Source organism: Felis catus, chromosome C1 (assembly GCF_018350175.1).
Source record: "Felis catus isolate Fca126 chromosome C1, F.catus_Fca126_mat1.0, whole genome shotgun sequence".
In the NCBI taxonomy this organism is placed as follows: Eukaryota; Metazoa; Chordata; class Mammalia; order Carnivora; family Felidae; genus Felis; species Felis catus.
Window position 1 is genome coordinate 158,692,835 of NC_058375.1, and position 25,201 is coordinate 158,718,035.

The window sequence follows — 25,201 nt, forward strand, 5'->3', positions numbered from 1 at the left end:
TAGGAATGCAACATGGAGGAATTTGAATGGTTTTATGTGTGGCAGCATTAAGAATTTGCTTTGATAAATACCTTCTAAACTAAAAAGATACTTTTGCTCTCTTGTTACCTAGAATTTGTTTTATTCTTGGGTTTTCTTGTATAGAAGAGATTTATTTATATATTTGGCTAACATTAGCTATGTACTCAGAAACTGTATACATAATATTGTGCAGTAGGTGTATATATATAACAGGCATATTTATGATCTGTTATGTATTAGAGATGAAAGATGGAAGAACTGTATACTTGTGTATAGATAAAATAACTATAGATATCAATGAAGTGACTATACATGCGATAAACATAATTAGGTACAAAGAAAACCTTTTGTTTCTTATTCCTAATTAGAATTTGAAAAATTAAAAGAGGTTTTTAGAAAACATATTTTTATGCAGATTTCCAATTGCTATATACACATTTTTTAATTACTTTAAGAAATAATTAGTGCATTTAGTTAAGTACACATTTCGTTTTAATGTTTGCTTTGTAGTGAAAGAATACTTTTAGATTTCTGTACCCCCCCCATTCATTCAACTCTACCCCTTGACCACTTTTTCATCTTACTTATTAAGTTACTACTGTTAAGATTTTAGATGTGACTCAAAAAAGTCTTTAAATTGTTTATTTTCATTAATTTCTGAGAGGATTATTCAGTAAAATGATTTAAAATGTTCTTTTCTTCATCAAAAAAGGTAGATTTTTATTAGATACTTGTATTTACAGACATTTTTTGGATGCTTACCTATACCAGATTTTGTTTCAAATGCCTTATATATATTTACTTTGTTTAATTTTAACAAAAATTCTTATGAGTGAAAGTTTTGTTACTCTTATTTTTTAGAAATAATTATTGAGTTTTAGAGGTTGAATAATTAGATGCTGAAGCTGAGTACTGTGATATCAGTTAATAAGTAATAGGTCAGTAAGTCATGTTTTAAAAATTAAAGGAGCAAGGCACCTGGGTGACTCAGTTGGTTAAGTCTCCGACTTCGGCTCAGATCATGATCTCACAGTTTGTGAGTTCGAGTCCCATGTCAGGCTCTGTGCTGACAGCTCAGAGCCTGGAGCCTGCTTTGGATTCTGTGTTTCCCTCTCTCTCTGCCCGTCCCCTACTCGGACTCAGTCTCTCTCTCTCTCTCTCTGTCTGAAAAGTAAATAAACATTAAAAAATTAAAAAAAAAATAAAAGGAGCCTTACTGCAAATGATTTGTGTTCTTTCAAGTTATATTTTTCAGTCTTTTCATTTGCTTAATGTACAAATAGAGCTTTCTCAAAAATAGAAGGCAGTGTTTCAGTTGTTACAAGATTATGAACAGTTTTTTTTAAAATCTCAACTTTGTAATAGCTGTTCTGACTTTAATAATAATAGAAAAAACTCTGATTGACGTTGCATTGGCAAATCAACTTTCTAAACATCAGTATCAATGAGCCATCTCATCACCTGCCATGTTTAATGTTAAAAAACATTAATACAGAACATGTTAAGAAAACTTCTCAGAAAATCATTCTTAGAAAGTCATTTTTTTCCTTAGCTTTTAGGTTACTCATTTGAAACTGTGAGATGTAATGCCGTAGGATTTCAGCCAAAATTTATTTGAATTTAATTAGTAATGTTTTATTTATCAAGAGGAGGCAGTGTAGTAATGACAGGCAATAGTTGAGGTCTGAAATCTGTTTGGTGTTGCTTATACTAGCTGGGTGTGTGGCTGAGCCTTGGTTTCAGGGATTACAAAGGATGACGCCCGGGGCCTCCCAGCCTTCCGTCCTCTCCTCCTGCTGCTCCTCCCACCATGTGCACCACCTGCCTACTGTTTGTTGAACACCAACTGATACATGCTGTACCACACAAATTACAGTTGTTAACTTGTGGGATCCTCACAACAATTCTGGTCTGTTGTTTCAGATTAAAGATGAGAAAACTAAGGCCAGAATCTGTGGCTCAAGGTCAAATAGCTAGGTATATACAGAATTTGTATGAAACAAGTTTTTTAAAAAAAGGTCCTTACCACCGTGCCACACAAAAGGTGACCAGAAAAGCCTTCTCAGTAGTCAAAATAAACATTAGAAAGGCAATGAACTGAAAATCTTTTTATTTTTCAGTCAGAATAAATTAGCTCTTAGGTGATTAAGTCCTTTTTTTAAGCCTGCTCAGCCTTTGGGGCAGTTTCTATGAGGCCCATCCTAGAATGTTCTCTTTTGTACTCTCTGTAATCTCACCTGCAGCTGACAAGGCCACCCCCAAACAACCTCTTTCTCTTACCCTCCCGTCATTTGGCTAGATGGCTTTCTTATAATGAGGACGACATGATGGCCGCCAGGCCACTTTTTTCTTAGGTATTTTAGGTATCTTAGGTTAGTAGTTTGTTGCATCATGTTGAATGAGTGATGTGAGTTAGCCCTGAAATCCTGCATAAGATGTGTAAAACTTGCAGTGTATAATCCACATAAGGGCAGATTTATTGGTAATTTCTCAGAGAAGCCTCTTTTTCAACTAGCTGCATCCCTTTTTGCTTTCTCACCCATATAAACCAAAGACTAACACATACATTTACTCAACCTCAAAAAATACTCAGGCTGAGAACTTTAATTTTAGAGATATTTTAAGAACACTAATATTCTGTAAACACTTATTGTCCTCCCAATTATATGCCAGGTGCTATGCTAAACACATTTGCATGAATAATCCTATTTAGTACACTTATTTATCTGGTATTTTTGTCATCAGGGAAAGAGTATCAGCAAATGAGGATGCGAAACATTCTTGTTAAGTTATTTCATAGATACGGTATATTTGTAATACTGGATTTAATGGACTACTTATTGTGTTACCTTTAGGAATCAGTGAACCAGTATTCCTAGATACTGCTTAAAAGACTGTGTGATCTTGAAAAGGAACCTGTTGTTTCAGTTTTAGTTTGTCTTTTCACCAAGATATAGTTTTACTTTCTTTCTGATCATGTGGTATATTTATTTAAATATGTATGATTATTACTTTTATCTATTACTTTTATCTATAACAATGTTTTTAAATACTTAAATATATTTTGTGGAAAAAGTAATTACGAAGCATTTTTTCCCCTTTTTAAAGATTTTGATGGATCATCAAAATCTGTCAGAACACGTACTCTGCATGGTTTTATATCTGATTGAATTAGGACTTGAAAATTCAGCTGAAGAGGAATCAGATGAAGAGGTAAGTAAGTTTCTTTTATTTTTAAATACTGAAGTTATGAAATGCCTTAACAAAGGTACTATGTTATCTTGAAATGTATTTATGGATTCATCATAGTCATTAGCTATTCCTTAGAACTACTGGAAAAGGCCCTTTTTTCTTTTATTTTTTTTTAAGTTTACTTATTTTGAGAGAGACAGAGACAGAATGAAGGGAGGGGTAGAGAGAGAGGGAGACAAAAGATCCCAGGAGGCCTATATACTGCTGGCACAGAGCCCCACGTGGGACTCACAAACTGTGAGATCGTGCACGACTGTATCTGAAACCAAGAGTTGACGCTTAATCGACTGAGCCACCCAGGCACCTCAATTTTCAAATATATGTATGTTCTTTTAGAGGTATCACTGATACTTTAAACTCTACTTATGAAATTACTGAATTTGAAATTTGTAGTTCAGCATATATAGGTCTAAGAAAAGGGGTTAATGCAATTTTGGAGTTATGCTAATAACATTGATTACTAGTAAATGTTATGTTAGGACTTCAGTCTAGAAATTCTAATCATTTGATTAGGGATTAATTTTGAGTGGCAAACTCTTCTGTAAAGGTTTTACGTTAATGAAGTAAATATTGTTATATGGGAAAATTTGTAAAGTACTTAAGAATACAAGTTATGGGGCACCCTGGGTGGCGCAGTCGGTTGAGCGTCTGACACTTGATTTCCACCCAGGTCATGATCCCAGGGTCTTGGAATTGAATCCTACATTGGGCTCCATGCCAAATGTGGAGCCTGTTTAGGATTCTCTCTCTCACTCCCTCTGCTCCGCACCCCCCACCCCTGCCCCAAAAAATAAATAAAAGGGAAAAAAATTGAAAAAAAAAAAAAAAAGGAAAAAAGAATACTGTACAGGTTGTTAGAGGTGCCTGGGTGGCTAAGTCAGTTGAGTATCTGACTCTTGACTTGATCTCAGCTCAGGTCTTGATTTCAGGGTTGTGAGTTCAAGCCTGGCATTTGGCTCCATGCTGGGCAAGAAGCCTACTTTAAAAAAAAAAAAAAAAAAAGAAAAAGAATACAAGTTGTTAATATGTTTCAGGACTTTAGAAGTATCACTTCAATAAAAGCAGTTATTACTACAAATTGATTTGCAAATTTAAGATTCCCTTCATCTCCTTTCTCCAAAAAGACAAAATACTGTGGAACACTGTAACAGCAAAAAACAAATAAAAAGACTAGGCAGTATGCTATTGTCTAAGATAAGTCAATGTATATTCTTTCATAGATAATAAAAGATCATTGATACTTCTCTAAGGCCAGGTCAGGCTTTTGGTTGATTTTTTTCGACTTTCTTTTAGTTAGTCCAAATCAGCATTATTTGACTGTATTATGAGTCATTATTAATGGCTACTGAAAAATACTCTGTATTGTTAAGTACTTCCAGATTGAAAAGTGTATTTTTTTTTTTCCAGGAGAAAGTTAGCTGACTTCAATTGGACTTACTTATATTAGTATTAAGAAATTTATTCTTGTATTTTATGTTTGAATTTGGGTTTATTGGCACTTGATAATTTGAAGATGAGACTGTAAAGGATGCAGAGATAAGACAGGCAGTGGGTGATTGTTTGGGCTAGTTCATCTCCATTGTACCTTAGACCTGACTTTTGCAAGGTTTCACGTTCATTATGTTCATGTTTTAGGCATCAGTGTGTGGACCAGAACGTTGTCATGACAGTTGGTTTCCTGGCAGTAACTTAGTGTCAAACATGCGACACTTTATAAACTATGTTAGGGTGAGAGTTCCAGAGACTGCTCCTGAAGTGAAGAGGGACTCACCTGCAAGTACCAGCTCTGACAGCCTGAGTTCTTTACATGTAAGTGTAGAAGAGGGAAAAAGAAAAAGAAAAAGAAAAAGAAAAAGAAAAGACTACATGTTATGTCGGGGTATATTGTTTAGATCATCCTGTGATATTCAGAAGAAAAATGTGGTTGTAGGTAACTTTAAATTGTCTTTTGTTTCCTCTGATATATCTAAGCAACTTCTGCTTCACCCATCTTTTCCCTTTAATCTGCCAGAGTTCACGAAGGCCTAAAGTTCTTCAGAGAGAGGTAGATATATATGATACTTGCATTAACTAGCAATATGGCTTTAACTGGAAATCGGAAAACACTTTGAAGTATTTGTGTGTATATGTGTGTGTTTAATATGGTTACATTTTTTAAAAAGTTTAACATGTGTGTGTTTTTATATGGTAACTTAGGCTTAAAGAAAATTCACACTACTGAAGTTAAAAAATAATACTGAGTATTTATTCGTGGGTTTTTCTTAGTATTTTGGACCAGTTATAAGCAGCACGTTTGGGTTTGTTTTCATTTCTCATTGTTACTAATATCTTAAAAATGAATGTTTCCTAAATCAAAATAAATTTAATCTTTAATTGCTGGCAGCATGCCTATTTACAGATTTTTTTGCTTCTGTGGCAATTAATTAACTTTGATAAAATAAGCCCACAAAAATCTTAGTACAGTGTGCATTTGGATTCATTTTGAAAATCAGCTCTTTCATTGCATGTAGCTTTTAATTAACTAATTTTTAAAAGGCAGAAATGAAAAAATCTTGAAATGACCTGCCAAGTAACTGAATTTAAATACCTCTTATTCTTACAATGTATTTTTTTTGTGGATAGAGAGCACTGAATCAGATGTTTCTCTTAGCAGAGTCCATGGATAGGAACTTTCTTTGCCTTTGACAATATGTTTTTGCTGTGAACACCATAAAGAATTTTGATTAAATTGGAATCTTAATCAGAGGCAGCTTTTACCTCTAATAATGGTAGAGAGTACTTTGAAAAACAATTTGGATGTTAAAAAACAGCATATACTATAATTTAGCTCATAAAAGCTCTGTTGATATTGGAGCATCCTTTCTATGCTTGCTTAAAAAAATTAAATCCATTAAACTGACTTGTATCTTAATTAAAAGATGATTTCTAAGAGCTCCGATGCAGTTTGACTGTTTTAACAAAAAGGCTTTTTAGAAGACAAATTATTGAGGGAAATATTTTAAAAATCCTTTCAAATAAATTATAGTGATATTCAAATATGAAACAGACCAGTTTGATTTTTCATCTTTATATTTTATTTTAGTAACTAAGCATTTATTAGAAGTAATTTTTCAACTTTGAAGTTCTTTAAAAATGAAATTAATTAGTAGTTCAGATTCATCAACTTAGGAAAAATTAGTTTATAATTTACTTAACTAGAAAATGTATCAGTCTTGTAGCAGTTAGTAAAGACATAATATTCTTTTTTTTTTTTTAATAGAAGCATAGTTAACACACAGTGTTATATTAGAAGTATAGTATTCTTGATAAATGTTGGGTGGAACATCTTTTATTCCTATAAACTGGTGAGGAACTTCATGTATGATTTCTCCTTAACATGGCTATAGATACTTCTCAAGCTTTGTCTCTTTTCCCTGGTAGATTGGCCTAGGAGGTTGAGAAAGAGGTGTTACTGTGGATAACCTCCTTTTTCCCCAAAATTGTTTCCAGATTGAGTGAGACTAAATATATTTGATTAAGAGAGGTAAAGGGACAGATTTACTTAAAGAGTAAATCTATTGGCTGAATCTTTGGATGGAACGTTGAACATTCCCTTTGGAAAATGTTATACTAATATGTTCTTACACTTGACATTGAATAACTTCTCTTGATTTTTCTTTCTCTTTTTTAATGGTAGAATTCTGGTACAGCTCAAGTTTTCAGCTTAGTAGCAGAGCGTAGGAAGAAGTTTCAGGAGATCATCAATCGCAGTAGCAGTGAAGCAAATCAGGTGGTTCGTCCCAAAACTTCAAATAAGTGGTCTGCTCCTGGTTCAGCTCCACAGTTAACTACAGCCATTTTGGAAATTAAAGAAAGCATATTGTCTTTGCTAATTAAACTTCATCACAAACTCTCAGGAAAACAAAACTCCTACTATCCTCCTTGGCTTGATGACATAGAAATTTTAATCCAACCAGAAATTCCTAAATATAATCATGGAGATGGTATAACTGCAGTGGAAAGAATTTTACTAAAAGCTGCATTGCAAAGCAGAATGAACAAACGCATCATTGAAGAGATATGTAGAAAAGTGACCCCTCCTGTACCCCCCAAAAAAATCACTGCAGCAGAGAAGAAAACATTGGACAAAGAAGAAAGGTAATTTTTATTTTTAATATTTTAAACATGTATGGTTCAGTTGAAGATTTGGTGGATCCCCCTTTTTTGGCCATCTGAGGCTAATCATCTGGATGTTTAGCAGCTATAATCATAGTTGATTAGTTTGTAAGATAAAGAGAACCAAACATAGTCAGTGCTTGGGCATGTATAATGCTTGAGTTAGTTTGGGGTAAGAAGACAAGAGTTTATGACCCCAACATTAAATTACTCCCCTAAACTTGGGAGATCCCTTTGGAAAAATTGCTACTTCAGTTATTGCTGTGGGTTATCTAATGATTCTGCTGCTGTTTTCAAATACTATTATTAATTCAACTTTAAGTGAAAATAGAAAAATTTTAAAAAATATTTTAAATATTTCTCAAAAATTTGGTTGTTTTAGGGTTTTTTTCCTTTTTGGTCTTTTCCAATCTTTCCAGTATATAATTACTAATTATTAAGTAATGTTTTATTTATTTTTTTAAAGTATATTTATTTTGAGAGAGAGAGAGAGAAAGCAGGGGAGAGGCAATGAGAGAGGCAGAGAGAGAATCCCAAACGGGTTCTGCTCTGTCAGCACTTAGCCTGACGTGGGGCTTGATCGCACAAATTATGAGATCATAACCTGAGCTGAAACCAAGAGTCAGACACGTAGCCAACTGAGCCCCCCAGGCACCCCAACAAGTAATGTTTTAAAACATGGCTGTAGTGGGGCGTCTGGGTGGCTCAGTTGGTTAAGCGTCCGACTTCAGCTCAGGTCATGATCTCATGGTTTGTGAGTTCGAGCCCTGCATCAGGCTGTGTGCTGACAGCTCGGAGCCTGGAGCCTGCTTCAGATTGTGTGTCTCCTTCTCTCTCTGCCCCTCCCGACTTGCACTTTGTCTCTCTGTGTCTCTCAAAAAATAAATAAATGTAAAAAAATAAATAAAAAATAAAACATAGCTGTAGTTTTGGGAACTTTGGGTTGCTTTTTTTAAATTAAAAAAATTTTTTTAAGCAAACTTTACCACCAACCTGAGGCTCAAACTCATGACCCCTATATCAGGAGTCACATGCTCTAATGACTGAACCAGCCAGGTGCCCCTGTTAAATCATAATATTTATAAATTACAAAAAATCTTTCTTGGATGATGTTCCTCTTTACCAAGATAGGGGAGGATAACAGACCAAGATAAGGAGAGGCTTAGGCTTAGCAGTAAAGTTGATATGCTCTGCTTTGTACATTACTGAGTTTAAAGAGCATACCCAAGTGGAGATGTCCAGTCAGATAAAGGGTTTGAGACTTAGGGGAGAACTCAGAGTTAGAGCTATAGATGGGGCCATACAGGTAGTAGTTAAAGGCTTATATATAGAAAAGTGTGTGCAGTAAGAAATGAGATACTTAATACTGAACTTTTATAGAATAAGGAAAAAACATTAAAAGAATTACCTATAAAGGTGGCTTAAAAGGGATGGCTAGAGTGGAAGAGGAGGAACACTGTAGAGAGTGGCATTCATGAGGGTTCAGAAAGGAAGAAACAAGATTGTGCTACAAAAGTTCAGATAAGATTGGCAGTTTCCTTTGATTCAGTAGTTAGGTCGTTATCCTTTCTAACTGTGTCAGAAGCAATTTTAATCACATATATAGTTGTACTTCATTTCTGATATAATTAAAGTTGTAGATAATTTATATTAAAAGTATAAAGTATATAAATAAATATGTGTCCACATTTCTCACAAGGCAGCACATACACTAAAATTGGAACGATACAGAGATTAGCATGGCCCCTGTGCAAGCATGACATGCAAATTCGTGAAGCATTCCATATTTTTAATTATGTTTGAAAAAAACTTTTTACTCTTCTATTGCATGAAAAAGAGCTCAAGACAAAAAATTCAAACAGTTACCAAAGCACTCACCAATCAGATAACTTCATTGGATTTTATTGGATAGCTTTATTTTGTTACACATTTCATTGTTGTTAATTTAGAAGACATGGTCTAAAAAAAAAAAAAAAAATCAAACCCATGTATAATTCTACCCCTCAGTGAAAACCAATAAGAGTATGTACAATCATCTAGTATAAATGCAATAATAATGGTTTTCCTATGTGTATTTATCATACTGCATTTTAATTTTTAAACAATTGTTATTGTAACAGTAGAGGTGAGATTCTCCATGTTGAATCTTTCTTGTATTTTTGAATCTCTTATATCCAGTACCGTATCTGGAACACAGTGCTAAGTATATATTTGATGACTAAATACATGAAAAAAGAAAAAAATATATATATATACAAAAGCTTTTAGTAGGAGAATGTAGGAGAGTTTTATTTCTCACAGTAGTTCATAAATAGGAATCATTATAAATAACTAACCTATAATTTGCATGACAATTTATTAATTTTGAATTAGTAACTGCCTAAGATTTAAGAGATCTATTGATAAAGTTGAAAGCGAGGTAAAATTTTTTATGTTTGTTAACCTTTTAAATTGGTGATATTTCCTTGATTATAGAATAATGTCATTTTTTAAAAAGAAGGTAAACATTCAGTGAATCAAAGTTTATTTTATTTGGTTAAAGGTATTTTGTAATTATTACTCAAAATGCATATGATACTGGAGTAGTTCAGATGCTATTTTGACAAAGGCTCTAATGCTATTGTAATAAATAGTACTCTTGAAAAATTGTAAAGGTTTTCTTCATAATAGGCTTTGTTTCCTTTGAGCAGTGGTGGTGATGGTATTGACAAGGACTTGAAACTAATTCTGTAGCAGACAGCTAAGGATTAAGATAAATTTATTTGAATCTCACTATGCTTCTCACATTATCTTTTCTTAATTTATTTTGGATTTTAGATTAAGTTTCATAATAAAGGCCAGTTTATAAACAGTGGTGGTCCATTTCCAACTACCTCACCCATAGACAAACGTGGCATCACTTTTCATTAGAGTTACTGCATAGAAAACAAGATACAAATAGGAAACCTTTAGATGGTTATAACAGTGTGCAGCCTCAATGTTTCTACCTCTGGGATAATAGTGGAAAATTCCTGAGTTGTACTAAATCTGCTACACTTGTCTGCCTTTTCATTTTTACTCATATTTATGCCCAATTTTAGACAAAAAATTACCTAAGTTAAAAAATTTATAAGGGAAAAAGAATTGACATTCTTTTTCTGGAAATCATAGAAAGCCAGTAGAGATTTTTTTTTTTTTAAGCAACTTAAGACAACATCCATTTATTTACATAGTGTTTCTGTATGTCGAAGTGTAGGCATGATGTGACTAGGTTCTTTGTGAGAGTCCTTTGAGAATGGATTTTAATTTTCATTTTGAAGAAATGTCAAATTTATTGAAAAGTTTCAAGGACAGTACAGAGAACTTCTTAGACCATTTCAGAGTAAGTTGCTTTACCCTGGAATATTTTAGTTTGTATTTCCTAGAAATAAGGACATTTTTTTTTAGTATAATCACAATATAGTTTTCAAAATAAGGAAATTAACATTTTATTTGAGTGTGATAAAATCCTTAGATCCCAAGTTTTGGTAGTTGTCTCAGTACTGTTTTTTTTTTTTTTTTCTTTTAAGGTTTTATTATCCATATTTGAGAGAGAGAGGGAGACAGAGCGTGAGCAGGGGAGGGGCAGAGAGAGAGAGAGAGGGAGACACAGAATCCGAAGCAGGCTCCAGGCTCCGAGCTGTCAGCACAAAGCCTGACATGGGCTCGATCCCACGAACTGTGGGATCATGACCTGAGCCAAAGTCAGACGCTTAACCAACTGAGCCACCCAGGCGCCCCTCAATACTGTTTCTTACAACAAAAAAATCCAGTACAGAATTGTTCCTTGCATTTGGTTGTCACGTCTCTTTGGTGTCCTTCAATATGGATTTTCTTTAGTTTTTCCTTTATTTTCTTGATCTTGTCACTTTTGAAGAATATAGGGTAGTAACATTGTAGAATGTCCCTCAATTTGGGTTTCTCTACTGGCCCCTTATGTTTAGATTCAGATTATGCATTGCTGGCAGGAGTATCAAGGAAGCACTGCTATGTTCTTTTGATTGTATTCCATCAGGTGTCCTATGATTTCAGTTTGTTTCATTTGGTGATCAATTTTGATCACTCGATTAAAGGGGTTTCAGCCAGACTTCTTCACTGTTAAGTACTCCCCTTTTCCCCCTTTGTAATTAATATGTAATTTATGAGAGATATTTTGGGATGCTGTAATATCTTCTTTCTCACAAACTTTCAATTTATTCATTTTTTTATTTCTATCAGTTTGGACTTACAGATTCTGATTTTATGGGTTGCAACCTCATATGTTTGCTATTCATTTTGATGCTCAAATTGTTTTAGATTTGACCTGTGGGACTCCCTTCCGGCTGGTTTCTGTATTCTTTTGATGTTTCCCTATCATTCTTTGAACATTTTCTTTTTTTCTGGGGCCAGAAGATAGTCCAGGTTCCTTTTGTATTTGGAACTAGCCATTTCTCCAAGGAGTTCTGATGGCTTTTTTTTTTTTTTTTTTTTTTTTTTTTTTTTTTTTTTTTTTAGAAACCACAATCAATGTGCTCATTCTAGGGGATATAGCTATTTTCAGTCACTCTTAGTGGACAGAACTAGGAAAAGTATGTGTGTGGGTGTGGGTATGTGAGAGAGTGGGAGGGAGAGGGGAAGGAGTTGGAGGGAATAGGGAGAGAAATTTATTAAAAACTATGAGTGGGGTGCCTGGATGTTCAGTAGGTTAAACGTCCGACTTTGGCTCAGGTCATGATCTCTTCGTTGGTGAGTTCGAGCCCCACATCGGGCTCTGTGCTGACAGCTCAGAGCTTGGAGCCTGCTTTGGATTCAGCGTCTCCCTCTCTCTCTGCCCCTGCCCCACTCACTCTCACTTTCTTGTTCTCTCTCTCTCAAAAATAAATGAACGTTAAAAAGTTTTTTTAAAGTAATTATTAGAAAAGCAGTGTTAAAATCTTTTGAACGTTATTGGCAGAAGTATGTAACTTCTCATGGTAAGGCTTGACAGTACTTGACTCTATGCCTGTTCATGATAATCTCCACTAATTGGATGGGAGTGGATATGTGAATGAAAAATCTAAAATTACTGTTAGCATTTTTTAATCCAAGATTCTCTATCTTTGAATCATTGAGATTAATGAAAATTCTTTTTTAGGTTTCCCACAGAAATGACTTTATAGAATCTCAGCTTAATACTATGCTTTGACTTTTATAGTATATCTGTATAATAAATAGTCATTAAATGACTGCTATAATATGCTCTATCCATTATGGTTTTTTAGACTTTTTTTTTACTTTTAATTTGCTGAAAGTTTTTATTTAAATTCTAGTTAGTTAACGTACAGTGTAATGGTAGTTTCAGGATATCCTTTATGTTTTAATGGATATGTTTTAATGTTTTTAACATCACAGGCTATGGTAAATTTCTTTTTGAGTTTTGTTTCAGTAAAAAATTTTCTTTCTTTTGATGAGCTAATATATAGCTTACATTGTAACTTTTTTTTTTCCTTCTTCCTTGCCTTTTGTTTTAGATTACTATTTTAACCTTTCTTTGCTCGGGATAAAATTTTTATGCTCGCTAGCATTGTTGGCATCCTCAAATCTAGGGAAGCCTCTGTTTCCTTTCTTTATTAGTTCACCTTTATTTTCTTATTCTTATGTTATAGTCCTGTTGTGTTGTATTTGTGTGTGTAGTTTTTATTTTTTTCTTTTATTTTTTTCTTTTTCCCAACCAGCCTCAAGTTAAAATACTCTTTGGAAGTAGATAAAGGATACATAATAAATAGAATTTGATGAATTAATCCAAAAGAATATTTATGCTTAGATTTGAAATACAGTTTATTTTTTATGTTGTATTTGAGACTTCTGTATTTTTCCTTGAAACAAAATAAACTAAACTTGGAATATTTCCTAGTAGAAACTGGGAAATTTATTGGCTTCTGCTCATTCTCTTTTAGGAGAGTCCAGTTCTTAATATAATAGTAAATCTGTTTTTTATCTTTTAGATTCTGTTTATATCTAAACATCATAGCTTCTAGCAACCAGTTTGCTGTTATTTGTGCCTGGGGTTAAATTGTGAGTTCCTTGATAAAAAAACTTTTCTTACTCTTGCTGCCAATTGACATGACATACTTAGGAAATTGTTAGAAACCCAGATTTTCTATCTACTTTAATTATTTCACATTTTAAAATAAACCTTGGCTTTTATTTTTGTCTGTTTAAGCCAGTGATCTTCAAACCATGTTGAAGCAAGTGGAATCTAAGGACAGTCAAGTCTTACATAAAATTTAATACACAGTTCAGAAAACAGTTGTGTGCCAGGGGCGTTTCATACAATATACACTTCTGAAATGTAGTAGGTAAGTCTTAAACACATCTGATACTTACCACTTTGTTCTGTTTAACCTAGGCGACAAAAGGCTAGAGAGAGGCAGCAGAAATTGCTTGCAGAGTTTGCTTCACGACAGAAAAGCTTCATGGAAACTGCAATGGATGTTGGTAAGCTAAAATTTATTAGTTTAGAACTCTTATAATTATACTTATTACCTCAGCGATTATCTAGTTCAATCTTCACTAGTTTTCAACATTGTAAACGGATGATTTCTGGTCTTTTTTTAAACAGTAGAGCGATGGAGGATCAGACTGTTATTGCGGGCAGTTTATTCTGTGTGGAGTAGTCGTAATTATTAGAAAGTTCTTCCTGATGGTAGCAATAAAATATCCTCTGCTACTTTCTTCTGCTACATTGTCCTTTAGATCTGTGTGGTACACCAGTATGTATTTACTTGTTCTGATTTTTCCTGTGAAATTATCTTGAGGTTTTAAAAATAGCTTTCAAATACTTTTAGTGCCTCCTCCTTCTGCTGCCCCTTCAATATTTCTTAAAATCAGGTGTACTTCTCACTTCTGTTAGGATAAGCATTGGTGTATGTACAGTGAGAGGGGATGCCGTTTTCCTGTATAATAGTAGATTGCTATGAGTAATTTTTTACAAACATTGAAAAAGAATGGATTAAATTTCAGTTAATCTCAGTCTTCAGTCAACCAGGATACTCCCTTTCTTGACGATCTCTTGCATTCCAGTGGTTTTTATTTTTTCTTTTAGAACAGAGATGCTGAAATAAAGTCATTCACGTAATTAAAACATATACACATATATGCATTCAAACACCCATGTACATTCTCATGCACTTTTGTGCGCATAAGCACACAGGGTCAACATCCAGAAGACGTGTGTGTGGGGGTGTTAGTCCAGATATAGTATAATGTCTTCTGAACCGTCAACAGTGGAGTTTATGTTCAGGACTTAATTTTGATGTGAAGAATACTGTTTATCAGATTTAGTATCAGTTGACTTTCTCATTTGAAAGATGAGGATTTAGTTCATTGACATTACTTTCCCTTTCTTCATCTCTTCTTCTTTACCTTTTTCCAAAAATTCATAATTAATATTTTGTTTTTTACATATCGAATATAATTACCATGTGTATTATTTGTTCTTCCTATGGCCACTGTCTTCATACCCCTTCATATAAAGTAAACTTATAGCACCCCTATTTTTCCTTTTATTTTTCCTTTCCACATTTCTACCTCTGTCTTTATCAGTTAGTTACTTATTTACTTTTAAATTGTCAGGGCTGCTTACATTTTCTTCTGTAGTTACAATCAAGTGTTCCATCCAAAGATTGACTTTAAATGTTGAAAAATAATTAATATGACTTTTTGAATGTTGTTGAGTACAGGGCTAAGTAGTGTTCTAAGATTCATTTACTTTATTATTTTTTTTTCAGTCCAGTGGCCTGACTCCTAGACTACTTTAAGGAGATTGTGTATAGCCCCATTTCTTACAGTTTCTCAATTGCTAAAACCGTACCACCCTTTACATACCTCTGCTTGGGCCGTTACTTTGTTATATTATCTTTTGTTTTTCCTGAAGTTTTCAACTGTTGTTTTTTCTTAACTCACTTGCCCTTATGATATCTCTTTTGTTCTACTCAGTCGTACTGTCCTTTGCACGTAATTCTGTTCCAGTCTGGTCCATTTGCTCTGGAGGTATGCTGTACAGCCATTACCTTTGGATTTTCCTCTTGTGGAGTTGATCTGGGGTTTCCTGCATCTTATATCATCTCTCTTTTTTGGGTCTTGTTTTACTGGAGTTCAGCCATAAGTGTATTCCTAATAATGCTTATATGGGGTCTGAAATTTCTGAACTTTGTGTTTCTGGATGGAGCTCTGTTTACTCTCATGCTTGATATATCATTTGGGTGACTATAATTCCAGGTTGAAATATATTCTCTGTTACAAATGTTAAAGCAGTACTCCTTTGTCTTTTACTATTCATTTGATGAGAAGTCTGGTGGTAGTCCTTTGTAGGTGAACTTTTTTTTCCCTTTTCCATAACTTTTTAATTGATCCTTAGAGATTTGGATTTTTTAAAAAAGATTGTAATGTGTTTTTTTGTTTCATTTTGATTTGTTTTGTGTTGTTTTGTTTTGTTTTTAATTTTAAGGAGGCTCCATGCCCAACGTGGGGCTTGAACTCATGACCCTGGGACCGAGAGTCTCATGCTCTGCCGATTTAACTAGCCAGGCACCTCAAGAGATCTGAAATTTTATGATTTGTATCTAGGTGGATCTTTTTCCTTTTCCTTAGTCCTTAGTGGGCCTTTTCAGTCTGAAGATTCATATCTGTGAAGCTCTGAGAAAAAACTTTCCTATGATTTCTCTGATGACTAGCCATTCTCCGAGATGACCCTCAAGGATCCATGCCTTCCTTTTTATTTTTAATTTTTTTAAATGTTTATTTTTGAGAGAGAAAGAGACAGAGTGCAAGTAGGGGAGGGGCAGTGAGAGAGGGAGACACAGAATCTGAAGCAGGCTCCAGGCCCTGAGCTGTCAGCACAGAGCCCGACGCAGGGTTCGAACTCACGAGCTGTGAGATCATGACCTGAGCTGAAGTCGGATGTTCAACCAATTGAGCCACCTGGGTGCCCCTGTGATCCATGTCTTCTGGTTATTTATGCCCTGTGTATTCTTCTTTCACATTCCACCGGAACTGGTGTGCATGGCCACTGGCATATGGCCAAAGTAATACTGTGTCATTTCTGACATTAGGTTATGAAAAACACTGCGGCTTCTGTCTTGTTTTCTCTCTTTCTTGGATTACTTATTCTGGAAGAAAGCCAGCTGCCATATTGTGACCAGCAGTATGGAGAGGACTGTCTGGAGAGAGACTGAGGCATCTGGCCAACAATTATGTTAGTGAGCTTGGATGTGAAACTTCAACCTCCAGTTAAGCCTTCGGATAGATTTTTAGTTTGACAGCAGTCTCATAAGAGATCCAGAACCAGAACCATTCAGCTAAGCTGCTCCCAGATTCCTGACCCTCAGTAACTGTGTGAGATAACAAATGTTGGTTTAAGCCACTGAGTTTTGGGGTAATTTATTAAACAGCAGTGAAGAACTATTACATACTTTTCTCCTTATATTTTCTATTATTATTTTCTTAGAGACAGAGACAGAGAGAGCAGGGGAGGGGCAGAAGAGAGGGAGAGAGAGAATCTTAAGCAGGCTCCATACCTAGCATAGAGCCCACCATGGAGCCCAACACAGAACCTAGCATGGAGCTTGATCTCATGATCGTGAGATTATGACCTGAGCTGAAATCAAGAGTCAGACGCTTAACTTACTGAGCCACCCAGGCACTCCTATCCTAATATTTTCTTTATACTCCTTTTGTGGGACTCTTAGTTGTATAAGTTGGATGTTGAAACTCCTAGATTGCTATTTTACTTAATCTTTTATATTTGTTACCTTTTATATGATGTGTTCTTTTTACTTTGCATGCTTAGAGATGTCCTTTCTTCAGTATCTTGTTCCTCCTTGCCCTACAGAATTTTTTCAAATCTTTCTGAATTTGTTAGAGTGCACGCGTGCTTTCTCTCTCTCAATTATCTTTTACCCTTTTGAATTACTTTAAGCTATAATTTTTAAAGTTGGAGAGTGAATTTTTAAAGTTCATTGGAGAGGTAGCAAGGTGTAGTGGCTATGAATATGGACCCTGGAGCCTGACTGCCTAGGTTCATACCTCAGCCACTCTGTTGTCTGGAGCAATTTACTTAACCTCTCTGTGTCAGTTTTCACATAATGAAAAAGGGATTATTTTTTAAACAAAAAATTTTTTTAATATTTTATTTATTTTTGAGACAGAGAGAGAGCATGAGCAGGGGAGGGTCAGAGAGAGAGGGAGACGCAGAATCGGAAGCAGGCTCCAGGCTCTGAGCTGTCAGCACAGAGCCTGACGTGGGGCTTGGACTCACTAACTGTGAGATCATGACCTGAGCTGAAGTCGGACGCTTAACCAACTGAGCCACCCAGGCGCCCCCCCAAAAAAGGGATTATTATACTAACTGCTTCCTAAGATTGTTGTGAGGATTGAATGTATTAGTATATATATTTTTTTAATGTTTATTTATTTTGAGGGGGGGAGGGAGGGGAAAAGAGAGAGGGAGAGAGAGAATCCCAAGCTATAAGCACGGAGCCCAATGCAGGGCTGGATCCCATGAACCCGTGAGATCATGACCTGAGCCAAAATCAAGAGTCACATGCTTAGCCCACTGAGCCACCCAGGTGCCCCTGTATTAGCACATTTAAAATACTTAGAACACAGCACTCTCAACAATAGCCAAATTATGGAAAGAGCCTAAATGTCCATCAACTGATGAATGGATAAAGAAATTGTGGTTTATATACACAATGGAGTACTACATGGCAATGAGAAAGAACGAAATATGGCCCTTTGTAGCAATGTGGATGGAACTGGAGAGTGTGATGCTAAGTGAAATAAGCCATACAGAGAAAGACAGATACCATATGGTTTCACTCTTATGTGGATCCTGAGAAACTTAACAGAAACCCATGGGGGAGGGGAAGGAAGAAAAAAAAAAGAGGTTAGAGTGGGAGAGAGCCAAAGCATAAGAGACTCTTAAAAACTGAGAACAGGGGCGCCTGGGTGGCGCAGTCGGTTAAGCGTCCGACTTCAGCCAGGTCACGATCTCGCGGTCCGTGAGTTCGAGCCCCGCGTCAGGCTCTGGGCTGACGGCTCGGAGCCTGGAGCCTGTTTCCGATTCTGTGTCTCCCTCTCTCTCTGCCCCTCCCCCGTTCATGCTCTGTCTCTCTCTGTCCCAAAAATAAATAAAAAACGTTGAAAAAAAAAAATTAAAAACTGAGAACAAACTGAGGGTTGATGGGTGGGAGGGAGGGGGTGGGTGATGAGTATTGAGGAGGGCACCTTTTGGGATGAGCACTGGGTGTTGTATGGAAACCAATTTGACAATAAATTTCATATATTGAAAAAAATACTTAGAGTGCTTAGCACATAAGTGTTTATGAACATTGGCTATCCCTATTATTTTTATTATATAATTTACTTAATTATCCCATCATAATTAGACTGTAGCTTTTTTCTAATTTTAATTCTAAGCATTGTATACACACAACTTTTTCTATATTTAAGAAAAATTTTTTTAATGTATATGTGTTTTTGAGAGAGAGAAAGAGTGCAAGCAGGGGAGGGGCAGAGAGAGAAGAAGACATAGAATCTGAAGTAGGGTCCAGGCTCTGAGCCGTCAGCATAGAGCTTGACGTGGGGCTTGAACTCACAAACCACAAGATCATGACCTGAGCCAAAGTTGATGCTTAACTGACTGAGCCACCCAGGCGCCCCAAACTTTTTCTGCATTTTGAGTCTGGGTCTAAGAGTATGAATTTTGGGGAATGATGGTGGTTATATAGTTTTGTATGTTAATTGTGTACCCACCACTGTGTTGAATATATTGTATATTGACTTATTTATCCTGACACCCCCATGAGAGAGGTGGTATTATTTTAGATAAAGATACCTAGACTTAGATCAAGTAACTTGTCTGAGGTTATACTGTAGTACGTGGTATAGTACCACAGTAAGTGGTATTTCTTCAGATTTGGAGGAAATTGAGAAGAGTTAAGTGCGCTCGCCCCAAGTTGGTAGCCTGGGGATAGAAAGGGACAGACATGAGAATAGTTGCAAAGTAAGAATTAAAAGATCTGATCATTGCTTGATTGATTCAGGCACAAGGCACAAGATAGAAGGGATATTTAACGTGTTTGGAAATTTTTATTTTTTAAAAACCAGAATGAAAAGAATACTGTTTTTCCAATAGCTAAAGCAAAAATCTTTGATGTGCCTCTATTAGTCTAGCCTATTGTAGGGTCAGCCCCACCCAAATCATATGAATTGGAAGTGAGTGATGAGGGGGTGATTCTGCTAAACAAAAACTGAAACCTGCTATTAGCAGAAGGGCAGTAGATACTAGGTAAATTGAAATAATATCTCTCTGCAGTACCTATCCTTTAAGATTTCATTTGGAATGTGGGGTTGTCCAAGCAACAGCTGGCACAGATCAGGATTTGGTTGAGTTTTATTGTTACTTGTGGAGACAGCTGATTATTTTGTTATTTAATAATACAGTTGGGTTTTTTTTTAAGTTTCTTTATTCATTTTGAGAGAGAGAGACAGAGAGAGTGCACACAAGCTGGGAAGAGGAAGAGAGAGAGGGAAGGAGAGAGAATCCCAAGCAGGCTCTGTACCGCCAGCATAGAGCCCCACATGGTGCTTGATCTCACGATATCATGACCTGAGCTGAAATCAAGAGTTAGATGCTTAACTAACTGAGCCACTCAGGCACCCCAATAATACAGTTTAATTTGAGATTTATCCTTTTATTTTTTAACATGCATGCTAAAAATGTAATGTTAGCATTTACAGAAGAAGGGGGCTGCGGATATGAGTATATTTTATATATTATATTAAGATATAAAAATACTTACATCCCTAGTGTCCCCTTCTTAGGTAAATAATAACATACTGTGTATGCTTTCTTTACCTTGTTTTTTTCACTTAACATTCTATCCTGGAGATGCCAGCAGACAGTGTATAGAGATTTTCTTCATTCCCTTTTCTAGCTGTCTAGTATTCCATTTTGTAGATTTCCCCCGCCCCCAGATTTTATTCAAATGGTCTTCTATTACTGGAATTTGGGTTGCTTCTAGTACAAATAGCACTGCAGTGATTGTCTTTATATATGTATTTATTTGTATTTTGATAATATATCTGTGAGATAGATTTTTAGATGTGGGACTGCTAGGCTAAAGGGTAAATACATAGGTAATTTTTCTAGGTACTGTCAAATTACTTTCTTAGGGGTTGTGCTATTTTGCATTCTCACCAACAGTGTGTCATATAGTATCACTTTCCTTACATTCTTGCCGTAAGAATAAGTTGTCAAACTTTTTTTGGTAATGTCATAGTGAGAAGAAGTGGTATTGTAGTTTAGCTATAATTAGTATTTCTCTTATTATTAAAAAGGATAATCTTTGCATTTTTAACTGCTTCTTCTTATTCCCTGACATCTCTTTTTGCTCCTTACACAGTTTGGTGTGTGGTTTTCTCATGAATTAGCCTCTTTTTAATGTTCTTCCATTTTCTTGGAATCAGACACATCTGTGAGCTTTGTTCTCTTTCAGGTAGGACCAATCTACTTGGAACATTGGAATGCATGTAGTGCATAGTACTATGCATCTATGGCTGTTGCATATATGTTTAAAAACATTATTTTATGAAGTATCGTTTTGAATTTTGCTGTGTAACTTGTGAAATTCTTGCTCTCTCAGCTAAGTAGAAACTACTTGAATTCCTTTTCACTGAAATTAGAAAGCAGATCTTCTCATGGATAGAATATTTTTTACGTTGGTTATTCTGAATCTAAATATGTTAGTTTTGAGGGATGGTGCTTGGTCTGTAATGTCTTGTAAGTTTTTAATTAATTTCTAAAGTTTACTTTGAGAGAGAGCAAGCTGGGAGGGGCAGGGGGGGAAGAGAGGGAGGGAGGGAGGGAGGGAGAGAGAGAGAGAGAGAAAGAGAGAGAGAAGGAGAGAGAGAGAATATATCCCAAGCAAGCAGGCTCCACATGGCTTCAACTCATGAACCGTGAGAACCTGAGCCGAAATCTAGAGTCAGATGCTTAACCAACTGAGCCACCCAGGTGCCCTTTAAGTTTTTAATTTAAATTGTGGTTAGTTAACGTACAGTGAAATATTAATTTCAGGCGTACAATTTAGTGACCAAACACTTACATAAACACCTGGTGCTCATCACACCATGTGCATTCTTTAATCCCCATCACCTGTTTGACCCATCTTCCCACCCTCCTCCCTTCTGGTAACCATCAATTCTCTATGGTTAAGAGTCTGTTTCTTGGTTTGCTCTCTCTCTCTCTCTCTCTCTCTCTCTCTCTCTCTTTCTCTCTTTCTCTCTCCCCCTCTCCTCTCCCCCATTTTACTTATTTGTTTTGCTTAAGTTTCACATAGGAATGAAATAATGTGGTATTTCTCTTTCTCTGACAGACTTATTTCACTTAGCATTAATACTCTGCAGCTCCATCCATGTCATTGCAAATGACAAGATTTCATTCTTTTTTATGGCTGAGTGATAGGCCATTATTTATATATACCACATCTTCTTTATCCATTCCTTAGTCGTTGGACACTTGGGCCTTTTCCATAATTTGGCAATTGTAAATAATGCTGCTATAAATGTTGGGGTACATGTATCCCTTTGAATTAGTATTTTTGTATTCTTTGTATAAATACCTAGTAATGCAATTGCTGGATTGTAGGGTGGTTCTGTTTTTTTTTAATTTTTATTTTTAACGTTTATTCATTTTTTGAGAGACAGAGAGAGACTGAGCATGAGCAGGGGAGGGGCAGAGAGAGAGAGGGAGTCACAGAATCTGAAGCAGGCTCAAAGCTCTGAGCTGTCAGCACAGAGCCTGACATGGGGCTCGAACTCACTCATGAGCAGTGAGATCATGACCTGAGCTGAAGTCGGACGCCCAACCAACTGAGTCACCCAGGTACCCCTGGGTGGTTTTATTTTTAACCTTTTGAAGAACCTCCATACTGTTTTCCAGAGTGGCTGCACCAGTTTGCATTCCCACCAGCAGTGCAAAAGAGATCCTTTCTCTCCGCATCCTCGCCAACATCTGTTGTTGCCTGAGTTGTTAATGTTAGCCATTCTCACAGGTGTGAGGTGGTATCTCATTGTGGTTTTGATTTGTATTTCCATGATGATCAGTGAAGTTGAGCATCATTTCGTGTGTCTGTTGGTCATCTGGATGTCTTCTTTGGAAAAATGTCTATTCATCTTTTCTGCCCATTTTTAATTGGATTATTTGTTTTTTGGGTGTTGAGTTTTATAAGTTCTTTATAGATTTTGGATACTGACTCTTTATCCACATTTGTCATTTGCAAATATCTTCTCCCATTCCGTAGGTTGCCTTTTAGTCTCATTGCTTCTTTCGCTGTGCAGAAACTTTTTATTTTGATGTAGTACCAGTACTTTGTTTTTGTTTCCCTTGCCTCAGGAGACATATCTGGTAAGAAGTTGCTGTAGCCAGTGTCAAAGGCCAATGCTATGGCCTGTGTTCTCCTCTAGGATTTTAATGGATTCCTATCTCACATTTAGGTCTTTCATCCATTTTGAATTTATTTTTGTGTAAGGTGTAAGAAAGTGGTCCAGTTTCATTTTTGCATGTTGCTGTCCAGTTCTCCCAACACCATTTGTTGAAGATGTTATCTTTTTTCAATTGGATATTCTTTTCTGCTTTGATGAAAATTAATTGACCATATAGTTGTGGGGCTAGGTCCCCACATTTTAAGTCCATCATTTGTGATGTGGTGTGTTTCAAAAACTGGAGCCCATAAATAAAAGGTTTTATTTGTACCATAAGTAAGACACACACTTCTATCAAGCCAAAACATTTTTTTAAAGCATAATAATATGCTTAACATATCATATGAAACTATTTGAAAGCAAAGGTAATCATCTCTGCCTACCTTCCCTTTTAATCTCACCATTCTGGGGTAAACCATTATAAACAGGTTTTATTCATATGAATACATATAAAAATTATATAAATGGATTTTTTTATGAAATAAAATTATAGTGTACATAAGGCTGTGCAGTTTGCTTCCTTTTTTAAAAACTTAATGTATCATGAATATCCCTGAAAATTACATATAGTATATATAGATCTCTTCTTATCCTAGATCTCATTATGCACACGTGTGTACACATGCATGCAATGTTACATGAATGGGATTAGTATAAGTGCTTTTCATTTGTGTTTTTTTCTTTTTCTCCCATGACCTGTGATTACACTTTGGTTTGTGTACTCCTCTGCTACTCTCTATATTCATATAATCATGTACAAACATACTATAGTTACAGGTTCATTTAAGCTTCTGTCTCTCTTCCTCCCTCTCCCTCTTTCCCTTTCTTCCTTCCTTGTTTTTGGTCATTGTTTGCTTTTACCAAATGAGATCACCTTTCCCTGCTCTCTACCTCAGTAATATTTCTAAGTCCTAACCAGTAGTTCTGATTCAGTAGTTTTCAACCATGATGCACATTAGAATCATTACAGCCTCCTTAAGGTAAATCTGTGCCTAGGTGCCACTATAGATTAAAGAAAAGTCTTTGGGAGTGGAATTCAGACATAGGGAGCTTTAGAAAGTTCACAGCTGATTCTAATGTGCAGCCAAAGTTGAGTACCACTGTTCTAATTTAGTGTTTCTTTTCCTTTCTTTTCTTTATTTTGGGGCAAGCAGAGAAAGCCCATAATAGTGCATAATAAAGTAATTTACTCAGCCATGTCTTTATTATTGGACATTCACTTTATTTTCAGTTTGTTTTTTATTCTGTTTTAACTAACAATGCTGCAGTAAACAGCCAACCTAATTTTCTGAAATTGAAATATCGCTATATGTATCTACTCTTTGATAGCCACTAGATGGAGATAAGTGTTTATTTTTGGTTTTAATATTTGTTAACCAATAGTTTATAAAGATCCAGCTACAGTGATATAAATGTGACATTTAACTCATAGTTTTTTCATGTGTTGCCAGTTAAAAGTACAAAAAGTTCTTTTTCTTGGAACTTTTGGTTTTAGGAATTTGACATTTTCCTCCAAGGTAAATTTAGTCTCACCATATGATCCAGCCATCATGCTGTTAGGTTATTTACCCAATTGATGTAAAAACATAGATCTACACAAAAATCTGCACGAGTGTTTATAGAAGCTTTATTTGTAATCACTCAAAACTGGAAGTAGCCAAGATGTTTTTCAGTAGATGAATGGATGAACAAACTGGTACATCCATACACTGGAGAACTATTCAGCAATAAAAAGGAATAAACTGTTATGCCATACAAAGACGTGGATGAATCTTAAATTCATATTGCTTAGTGCAAATAGTCAGTCTGAAAAGGCTATATACTGTATGTTTCCAATTATATGGCATTTTGGAAAGGCCAAAACTATAGAGATGGTGAACAAATCAGTGGTGACCAGGGTTGGGGAAGGGACTTAAGTAAGTGAAGCACAAAGTATTTTTTAGAGCAGTGAATTTATTCTGTGTAAGACTGTATGGTTGGATACATAACTATGCATTTTGTCAAAAGCCGTAGAATTTTACAACAGAGTGAATTTTAATGTATGCAAATTTAAAAAGTCACTTAAGAGGTTGAAGGTCCCAGAATGGACTTCAGAATGTGGCAAGAGGCTCTAACTGTATTTTAAATACACAAAACAGCCTCATTTAGGGGAAGGGGAGAAAAGAGGCTAAGTAACTTTGGAAATTAGTGAAGTCTAGAATACTGAAGATAAAAGGAACTATACATCGACACTGAGGTTGATAACATG

General features: G+C 35.5%; 1 protein-coding gene and 1 non-coding gene across 9 annotated transcripts in view; both read left to right on the forward strand.

The window, feature by feature from the left end:
- The window catches only part of UBR3 (ubiquitin protein ligase E3 component n-recognin 3), a 244,481-nt gene that overhangs the window by 123,472 nt on the left and 95,808 nt on the right, over positions 1 to 25,201 (forward strand). For 6 of the 8 annotated variants that reach the window (XM_023259445.2, XM_023259440.2, XM_023259442.2 and 3 more), the window contains exons 21-25: positions 3,130 to 3,234; positions 4,909 to 5,082; positions 5,285 to 5,317; positions 6,950 to 7,410; positions 13,814 to 13,902. In XM_023259445.2, the coding sequence (XP_023115213.1) occupies positions 3,130 to 3,234; positions 4,909 to 5,082; positions 5,285 to 5,317; positions 6,950 to 7,410; positions 13,814 to 13,902 (862 nt within the window). The remainder of the gene's footprint in view (positions 1 to 3,129; positions 3,235 to 4,908; positions 5,083 to 5,284; positions 5,318 to 6,949; positions 7,411 to 13,813; positions 13,903 to 25,201) is intronic. The other 2 variants (XM_023259443.2, XM_023259444.2) reach the window with 1 other exon arrangement.
- Positions 9,117 to 9,219, forward strand: LOC111562058. Its single transcript, XR_002745117.1, has one exon. It is a non-coding gene; the product is annotated as a U6 spliceosomal RNA (small nuclear RNA).